Below are 10,430 nucleotides of genomic sequence, written 5' to 3' on the forward strand. Positions count from 1 at the left end.
ATATGCACAGTTCAGAAAGAGTTAAATTTCTATTTTTTCCATTTTCCATTTCTCCTCATTCCAGCAATTCGTATCTTTACATTTTGTTCTCATCATGTACAAAGAATAATAAATATTTCATGTTTTTATTAAAAATTGCGCTATTTTTATAAATTTCTATACTATTTTACGTTATTAAGTTAACTTCGTCAAATAAATTTTGCCCTGATAACATATATCTCATTAAGAAATTAACCTTTCGACGAAATGACGTGTTGAATAAGCGACTTGTCTCATAAATGACCCTGTCGTAGAAACAACCCCGGCGACGAATTGACCCGATCGATAAAGTGAACTGCCGAATGAACTCGAACAGTAATGTCTCCTTCTATAATCAGGTTTGCTGAAAACTTTGTCCTGTCAGCACATGTAATTAAAATAATGAATCGAACGTTTCAAAACATTATTAAAAATTCACTTTTTACGCTTTTACCTAGTAATCTCTTTGGCAAAAAAAATTTTTTTTAATTTTATTGCAACCAAAATCTAAACAGGGATTTAGAAAACAAGTCTGTAGATGAAGTTGCAGTGGTAACTGAGCAAAATTATTAGATTAGAATTTTATCTCAATATAATCGGGAATTAAATTATGTTATTATAATGAGAATTTTTGGGATCTTTTAATTAAATAATTTTTAATTTCTAGGTAAAAATTTCTCTAAAAAAATTTTTTTAGAATTTTTTTATTAATAATTATTTATTTAATTTTCATAGAATTATCGTCAAAGAAAAAAATAATAATTTCGTAGCTACCAAAGTGATTAGTGAGCGAAGTAAGCTGGGCACACAGGAAAACTGACAATTTAATAAGAATCTTTTAACATACCTGCAGGAAAAAATTTTGCAAGAAATAACTAGTAAAGAAAAAAATCTTACCACAGTCACAATATTGTAGCATTATGCAATCTAAGAAAGGTCCCATAGCAGATCCCATAGCTTGATCATATGCACTTTTAAAAAAACTCAAATTAAGTGCGTTGATGTGTGCTACTGTAACCAGGATACAAATTAATTTGCAAATGGTAAACATTTTCGTTCTCCTACGTCGATATAAATATTGCTTTTCAAAAAAAATTCTGCACACTTAGCGTAGGGGAATATCATTTAAATAGGAACACTTTTTCCTCTTAATTGTTCGTGAATTCAAATGCAACTGAATAAACATAAAACTGAATTTTAGATTGAATGTACTTAAAAATGAATCAATTATTCTTGTAGATAATAACTTTTTAAACGTTTTCTATTTACCTACGATTATTTCAATTTTGTTTTATTAGCAAGCTACAGCGTCTAAGCCTTTTTTTTCTACACATCTTGTTACTAAGGGTAACAAAGCAAATTTGAGTACTTGATTTAAAATGTGGTATTTTGATCTTCCAGTTTTACTTTATTCATAGTTAAACCTGCAGTGCTCATAGTTTTAGTATGTATAGAATTTCAATACTCATTAACTGAAACAAATTTGGAAGGTAATGTCATTTCTTTTTCTTCTGAGTCCCTACATCCTGGCGCTACCCCAGTCCATCCTATGTAGTTTCTGCAATCTGGTTTCACCTATGGCAAAGGTTTGTCCTGTGTCCCTTTATACCCATTTAAACGAAGCCTGATTTATCAAGCCCGGGACGACACAAGATCACGTGATGTCCTCCGATTCTCCTACCTTGCTTTCATGCATGCTTAGCCAAGCTATGAAAACTTCGAGTCAAGCAGAAATTCAGGAGGCACATGATGATTGAGTCTTTTCGTCTCGTGGTTAGTATTTGACAATCCGTTATTCTTAGCATCAGGAATGGTGTTTATTTGACGAGCCTTTTATAAAACTTGCGACAACAAAAAACTGCTTTCAGACTTCTTTTTTTTCTCCAGAACTCGAGTAAATAGGTTGTTATGGATGATCATCAAGTTTCTTTCAGCACATTTGAAAAACCTGAATGATGGCCTTCTTTGTTTTCTAGATCTTATGGGATCTATTAAAATTACAGAAGAATTATGCATTTGAAGCTTTCTTTTATAGCTTAACAAAAGAAGCAATTACTGCCGAATGTTTAATAATAAAAACTTCAGATTGATAAATGAAGATCTCTACTAATGAAAAAATGTAATGATATACATTATTCTTCATATATATAAAATCTTTATATTATATTCTTTGTATAGTGATCTTAAAAATTAATAAACTTGGTGGACCATATAACACCTCACATTTGGGAATAGCATAAAAATCTATACCTAAGGTTAAAAAATAATTACCTGAGGTCGAGCATAATACACTTCACGTTAGTAAAAAATTATCTTTCCAAGTGTTAAAAGATACACCTGAGGTAGATTTATAATAACCTGAAGTGTGAACACCACAGGTTGATAAATAAATACCTCTACAAGCATAAAATTAGATACTGGTTGAAAAATAATTACCTGAGGTAGAACAAAATACACCAGAGGTATATTTACAATTACCTGAAGTGTAAAACGACACACCATAGGTTGAAAAATACATACCTTTACAAGCATAAAATTAGATACCTGAGGTTGAAAAATAATTACCTCAGGTCGAACATAATACAATTAATACACTTCATGTTAGTAAAAAATTGCCTTTCCAACTGTCAAAAAATACACCTGAGGTAGATTTATTATAAGCTGAAGTATTAAATGAAACACCTTGGGTTGTTGAATAAATATTTCCCCAAGTGTAGAAAAATATACTTCAAGTTGATAAGTAATAACCTAAGGTTGAAAGTGCAACACCTTAAAGTAGTAAATATCTACCTCTCCACAGATGTAAAATTAAACACCTTAGGTTGATACATATAAACCTCTGGAGGTATATTTAAGGTATATTTGAGGTTAATTTTGAGGTATCCATTTGCACCCTTCTCAACCTAACGACGTATTTAAATAACAACCTCCTTTATACCTTTAAAATATACCTCGTTTATACCTGAGGTAATTANGAAGTATTAAATGAAGCACCTTGGGTTGTTGAATAAATATTTCCACAAGTGTAGAAAAATATTCTTCAAGTTGATAAGTAATAACCTAAGGTTGAAAGTGGAACACCTTAAAGTAGTAAATATCTACCTCTCCACAGATGTAAAATTAAACACCTTAGGTTGATACCTCTGGAGGTATATTTGAGGTTAATTTTGAGGTATCCATTTGCACCCTTTCAACCTAACGACGTATTTAAATAACAACCTCATTTATAGCTCGATTTTTTTCGTAAGGGATTCCCTATATTATCTTTTTCATGTGTTACTTTTTCGATAATGATCGTGATATTATCGTATTCTATAATTATGTTTATCGATAATTTTCACGATATTTTATTATTTTATAATTAATTTTTGTAATCACTATTATTATAATTTAGAAATTTTATATTATTATAATTAATGGTTGCAATTTTGTCCTATTTTATCCACCTATGTGTGTAATATCGATAATCAGTTACCTGAGTTAACCAGAATCTCACGCTGTTATTTCCTGTTGGTGAACTTGGCGTCATTGGCATAACTGTTAAGCGCCAAACATTTTTATGAAAAATCAAAACATAATAGAGTGAAAACCGTCAAGGTGACCACTTGTCTAAGTTGATCTCTCTTTTCAAGAACCGTATTTATCCTACATGAAAAGATGGGTGAAAACCCTTAAACCTGACCACCGATCTATCTTGTATGTTGATCACTGAAAAAAGTTTACTTTATAAAGCCTACTTCTGCCCTGCTAATATTACCTTGTGCTTTTTCGCCTAAAATTACATTGGCTAAAAATGATATTTTTATTAATATTTCATTTACTGTTTTCTTTCATAAATAATTGTTTTTTTATTAATACTATGGGATAACCTTTCGCAAAAATGCGGCACTATACCAAAAGTAATGAAATAGATGATTATTTTGAAAATTCGAATGTTACTATTAGAAGATAGGATTCAAGAGTATTGCGTTTTCTAGCACGGCAGTGTTATATTGCATCTTTCTGATATTAGATCATATCTTTTTGCTACTTTGGTATATTGAATGCTATTCTGAACCCTTCAAAAGTCAACAAAGAAAAAAAAAACTTTTTAAGGAAATTTTCTTTGATAATTAAAATTTAACTGAAGGGGTGTAATAATATTTTAAATACTATCTAAACTCTTTTGTCAGGTGATTATGTGGGAAAACTATTAAGAGCTTTTGTAAAAAAGTAAGTTTTTAAGTGCAAAAAATAAATGCAAAATCTTGAAATGAATAAAATGTCAATTTTTCTAATTGCATGCATGTTCCCGTGCATTGTCCTGATAAGTAATTTTCATGAAATTTAAAGTAATTTTCATGAAAAAAATGTCAAAATTATGAAATGCTGAGCTACTAAACTTGACCAATTAGCCCTGGATACTTCCTAATCAAAATGCCATAACTAACAGAAAAATCTTTTTTTTTTCCTTCAGTTTTTATGCTTGTTTATTTTTTTAAATTCTATATTTGCTTTTTTCTTTTTGTTTTTTGTTGCTATATGCTAATTTTTTTCTCTTTTTTCTATCTGTCTTGTCTACAATCTTAACCTTTAACCGATAAATGATTTTCAAGGGCCATAGGCGTAGGGTTAAATATTGATGTGCATGTGTGTACCTGTGCATCTATATTTAAAAAAATTATTTGAAGAGGGAAAAAAATAACTAACATGCATCACTAACAAATCATGCATATTTGTTTTTCTTTTAACTTATAAGTTTAGTAGTTAATTTATGTAACAACTTGTAGTTCATTACATTTATTAATCTCATTTGAGATGTAAGGAGTATTTCCAAAATTACATTCTCAGTTTGCCGGCCAGGGGGCCGAGCGGTTAACGTGCCTGACTGTGAAGCTAATAGCCGCGGTTTCGAATCCCGCTCTGGGCATGGATGTTTCTCTCCCTTGTGCTGTCCTCTGTTGTGTGTGATGAGTGAATGTGACCCACCCTATGAACGGATTTGTGGCAGTGTAGCGTGGGCAATGTTACTCGCCTCCGTGACTTTGGTTCACAGGTAACGCGAAACCACTGGGTAACGCGAAATGAGTAACAACTGTGGCATCTTCTAAGGCGAAACGAATAAAGTAAGTTCAGTACCTGCCATTCGAAAAAGAAACGAAACGTTTTGCTTACATTTATATTTATTATGATTGACAATATATAAAAAATATATATAATGTAGGAACATGAATAATATTATGAGTGTAGGAATAGCAAATCGTCCCCCTCTATATGTCGACCACTAAACCTTTGAATTACAAGTGGTTAACTTATGCATCTTTCACTTAATTTTATTTTTTTAATTTAATTTGTTTTATTTTATTTAACAAGCACTATTTTCAAAAACATTTTAACACACTGTGCATGCTTTTTCATTTCATGTAAGCCATAACACCATTTGTTGTCAAAAGTAAATAAAAAAACTACATTCATTATTCAAGGCAAGCTGATAAATATTCAATGCTTATAACACACTGATTAGCATATCTTTTATGAAATATTTAAATGACTTTACCTAGTATATAAAAAAACATGATATTTAAAGAACATTGCAGTACTAATTCTGCAGCATTAAATGGTACCTAAGTCACGAAATAATCATTTCTAAATATTTGTCTAAAAAACCAATAGGACTGCAATTGTTTGGCACAGAGCAAATAAGCTGCAAGCAACTTCCTTTAATGCTATATCGTGCCCTCTAAAGTGAGATAGTATTTACCAAATCATAAAAGCTCTTTCACAATCCAGTTTTACATTTTCACCTTTTCGGAATAAAATAGTACTTGTGAATGTTCTTTACATTGTTTCAAAAAGGAGTGTTCGAGAACGATTAGATTCTATCAAATTTGAAAAGTGCCTTGTTCCTATATTTCTGTATGTATGCTCAACGTTGCATTGTTTGGACTAAAAATTTCCTCTTAAAAAATTCGATTTCGTATTTCTTGACTTATACGGGTATTATTGGCTATAATTTTTTTAATCTTGATCAAGTTTCAAATGAGTTCATCATTGCAAAAAATTATAAAAAAAGTCTCAAATTGTCCTACTTTTCACCAATCATACATATGCTCTAAACAAATCATTGTTTGGAGTAAACAAATCCTCCTTAAAACTTTTGATTACTTATTTCTTGACAGATATAGGTATTTTTTTAAAAATTGACATTCACTTTGTAATCTGGAACAAGTTTCAAATGATTTCATCAAAGCAAAATATTATAAACGATTTGCAAATTGGCCTGTTTTATTTTAATATGTATGCTCCTAACGAAGACTTTTTTACTAAGAATTTCTTCTTAAAATTTTGAATACTTATTTCCTTACACATACCTGTATTTCTGAAAAAAATCTACTCTAACTTCATAATCTGAAACAAGTTTAAATCTATTTCCTCATTGCAAAAAATAAAAAGAAAAAGAAATCTGAAATTGTCCTTCATTACAATAATTACACATATATGCTCTGAACGTGAGTAAAGAAATCCTTCTTAGAAATGTTGAGAACTTATCTCCTTAAAGATAGTGGTATTTTTGCAAAAACGGATGATCACTTGGTAATTTAAAATAAGTTTCAAATGAATTCCTCATTGCATTCTGTTAAGAGCATATGTATAATTGGACAATAAGGAGGACAATTTGCGAATTTTTTATAATTTTTTGCAACGAGAAATTTATTCTGAACTTCATAAAAATTAAAAAATGATAGCCAATTTTTTCAAAAACGCCATTATAAGTCAAAAAATATGAGCTCAAAATTTTTAAGAAGCAATTTTTAGTCCAAACATTTAAGAGCATATAGAAATAAAGGACGACACTTTGCGAATTTTTTGTAACTTTTTCCAATGATTTTCAGGTTAGTAATAGACTAGATATCAGGATTAATTTAAATTTAGATTATTCAAAATATTATTTAAAGAACGGATTCGTTTTCAATTTCTCGGTTTATAGTAAATAAACGGAAAGAAATAGGATTTTTTTTATTTTTTTTTTTTTTAAATTCTTTCTGTATTTTGCTAAAAAATCATAGCTTATATCATAGCATTTGAAATTTGTTTCGGATTACAAAGTAAGTGTCCAAAAAATTTTCAAAAAATTAAAAGAAACCTTAGATGCAATGAAATAACTAACATTTTTTTAAGCTAGACATTTTTAAGAAACATTTGTTTAAACTATAAGACGTTAAGAGCATGAATATGGTTAACATAATGGAGGACACTTTGCAAATTTTTTATAATTATTTGCAATGAAAACATTTGGAGCTAGTTTCAGATTAAAAAGTTAGCGTCAAATTTTTGAAATATATATGGTGCCAGCTCCTGTACACAAAGCCGATCCCAGTTCTCTATAGTGCCAGTTCCTGTGCTGTAACCTGATATCAGTTCTCAGATCCGTAAGCTAGAAGTACCGCCAGTCAATGTAAGCTGAAAGCTGATCCCTGTGCACGACGAGGAAGCAGTGGGGATTTCCCGGAGAGAGAGCGTGTTTGACAACGAACCGAAAAAGACGTGATGATATGCACTCCAAAGAGGAGTTATTATTAAACTAAACTTTCAGACGAACTCTCATTTATTATTTTTTTGTTATTTAATCGTTAATTGTTAATCGTCCGTCCCTATGTAAATTTAATCTTCAATATATGTTTTTGTTAAAGAACGTGTCTTTTATTTAAGACGACCACTCATGCCGTCCCCACATATATATCCATTGTTGCAAAGAAATAAATACCCAAAATTTGTAAGAAGCATTTGTTTAGTTAAAACCACGCTACATAAAGAGCTATGCTACGTCATCCCTCCTAGAGCTTATCAGTGGGTTGAACTCTTATCATCCATACTGAGGAAGTTGGGTGTAGCGCTCATCCTATGGACGGGAGAGGTCATTGATCCGAATGGAGATGAAGCTCTCATTCCATAGCACTATAGTAGGAGAGGTCATCAATCCTAAAAGTTGTGCTCATTTTTCCCCTACTGACAATTAAAAAATTTCAAGTATTTGATAATTTTCTTGCATTTATTAAATTAAATATTCACTGTCGAGAAAGGCATAAAAAGTTGATGGTTAAATGTACAAATTCGAAAATAATGTTTTGAAATAACCTACTGGCTGATAAAAGCATGAATAAATATTTATTAATTATTCCCTTACATTTAATGCAAGATAATTTTATTTATTCAAAACGATTTTGAGCATAGGAGTAATAAATTAAGTTCTCCAGAAAAGGTCGTCTCCTTAAAGTATTGAAGCAGTTTCAAAAATCTAAAGTGGTTTGTAGTCACTTCGTTTAAAAAAAATGGTTGTAGTTTTAGTTGTGACAAAAATGGATGGTAAAAAAGTAATTTTAATTGTAATAAACAACGAAAATAATGTAGTTTTTCGTTACCGCTGGTTAAGATCTGTTGTACTTTAGTCAAATAACATTAAAAATTAAACCTTTACTGTCATCAAAAATTTTCTCGGTTCTGATTGTAACTTCATTTTCAATTTCATTTTAATTTAGATTTCATTTTTAATTTGCTATGAAACTTGCATAAAAAAATTTCGTCAAACATTTTATGGTTAGAGTTTTATTTCGAATTAATTCTTATCTTAATGACTCCACTGCCTAATTTTGAACACGATATATTAAGAGTTACGATATCAGGCACAAAAACATAGTTTCTCTGAATAAACATATGTCTTTTCCCACGAATTTAGATTCGTGACCCATAAAATATGGTGCACTCTGAAGAATATGGTTCACTTTGAAGAGCAGTCTAATGTTTACATATTTCGTAGCACTTATACTTTCGTAGACTCTATGACTCTCCTGTGACTCTGCACCTGCTAATGGCGAAGTGTGCCATTAATAAACAGTTTTGCTTTGCAGTGCCCACTAGTAGTCCATTTTTTACTGCCGATTGCATAATAAATGTCTCATTTTAGAATTGGCGATTGAAATGGGCTTCAGGTGGCGTAGAGCAGAACTCTCTCTACCTACGGCAACACTTTACATGCTTTCCCCATTAGCGTGAGGAGAATCATAGAAGAAGGGAGTACGCTAGTTTATGTCTTGATTTTCATATAGATTAAAATCTTTTATTTTGGGAAACTATATGGAACTGAAAACTACATTAAACACAGTTATAAGAGAAAGTATCATGGAAATTTCGAAAAATACTTTTATTAATTAAAAATGCAAAATATTAAGAAAAGGAAAGACATCGTAGTACATTCCTATGCAATTGAAAAGAGGAGGAGAGGGAAAGGAGAAGGGCCAAAGGCCTGGAACTGGTCTTCACCCCGTATGACTTATTCGAGCGTTGCTATCGTCTATAATAGATTTTCATTAATTTAAAAGAAAACAAAATTAAATTTTTAAAAGCATCTAAAAATAGAGAGACATGCAGTAGTAAATAATTTACACAAAATGACATATAGCATAGTAATATTGCTTTACATTTTTGAAAAGAAAAAAATCTATAGAAGCCCTAAAAAAACATCAATCATTATTTCTCTAAACCTGATAAAGTGACCACTTTTTTTCAATCTTTCTTGAAAGGTATAACCAGTTTGAATGTGACTCTATTACTAAAAGTTTGTTTTATAAAAATTTAATCTTAACTTCAAAAGAATGTCAGAAAGTCAAGGGGCTAGACTCCTTATAATCAAACCTTTAATACCTAAAACTTGCCGCCCTGGCGGCCGAGTGGTTAGCATGCCTGACTGCGGAGACGACGGTTACGGGTTCGAATCCCGCTCAGGGCATGGATGTTTCTTTCTCTCTGTGTTCTATGTCCTTTCTCCTGTGTGTAATTGCGTGAATGTGACCCCCCCGCCCTATAAACGGGTTTGTGGTTGTGTGACGCGGGCGACGCTGCTGCACCGCCGTGGCTTCGCCACAGGTGCCCACTGGGTAACGAGAAGAGAGCAGCAGTTCTGACACTCCTGGCCAATAGGACAATACATCCCAAGTGAACGCCACTAAAAAAAATACTTGAAACTACATAAATGGGAATTTATGTAGTTTTAGCTACTAAAATGAGGGAGGTAGCGCAAAAGGAGAGAAAAAACGGATCATCCTGAATACCGTTTGATCCTAATGATTGGATCAGTACCTACCAGGATAATGGTTTGAGTGAGTGACCTTAACCCACTGACGGTTCTGCACTTAAAAGATCGTATTTTAACCTGCAGTTAACATAGCAAAACCGGTTTTTCCATCTTGCTAAATAGGGAAGTAATGTATTGGGGAGAAACATTCTTCCAATTTCGCCCACTTAACCATCTGTGGGATAAATATACTGATTTATTAGTGCAGACGATATTTGATGTTACAAAATCGGTCACGAAAAAACATACTTTCCCTGAATAAGCATGGCTTTTTTTCGACTGATTTGAATTTCTGATCCTCAAA

The 10,430-nt window shown here is 31.5% G+C and overlaps 3 protein-coding genes across 3 annotated transcripts in view; all 3 read right to left on the reverse strand.

Annotated features, from left to right (window-relative positions):
• The window catches only part of LOC122269920 (uncharacterized), a 33,259-nt gene extending 32,158 nt beyond the window's left edge, over nt 1–1,101 (reverse strand). Inside the window, exon 1 of the mRNA XM_043045300.2 lies at nt 916–1,101. Within this exon, the coding sequence (XP_042901234.2) occupies nt 916–1,069 (154 nt within the window). The 5' untranslated portion in view covers nt 1,070–1,101. The remainder of the gene's footprint in view (nt 1–915) is intronic.
• Nucleotides 1–6,522, reverse strand: part of LOC122272511 (uncharacterized) — a 93,017-nt gene extending 86,495 nt beyond the window's left edge. Inside the window, exon 1 of the mRNA XM_071180594.1 lies at nt 6,369–6,522. The gene's annotated coding sequence lies outside the window, so the exon portion shown is untranslated. The remainder of the gene's footprint in view (nt 1–6,368) is intronic.
• Nucleotides 1–10,430, reverse strand: part of LOC139424774 (uncharacterized) — a 183,533-nt gene that overhangs the window by 45,007 nt on the left and 128,096 nt on the right. The window lies entirely within an intron of this gene.

Source organism: Parasteatoda tepidariorum, chromosome 5, assembly GCF_043381705.1.
Source record: "Parasteatoda tepidariorum isolate YZ-2023 chromosome 5, CAS_Ptep_4.0, whole genome shotgun sequence".
Lineage (NCBI taxonomy): Eukaryota > Metazoa > Arthropoda > Arachnida > Araneae > Theridiidae > Parasteatoda > Parasteatoda tepidariorum.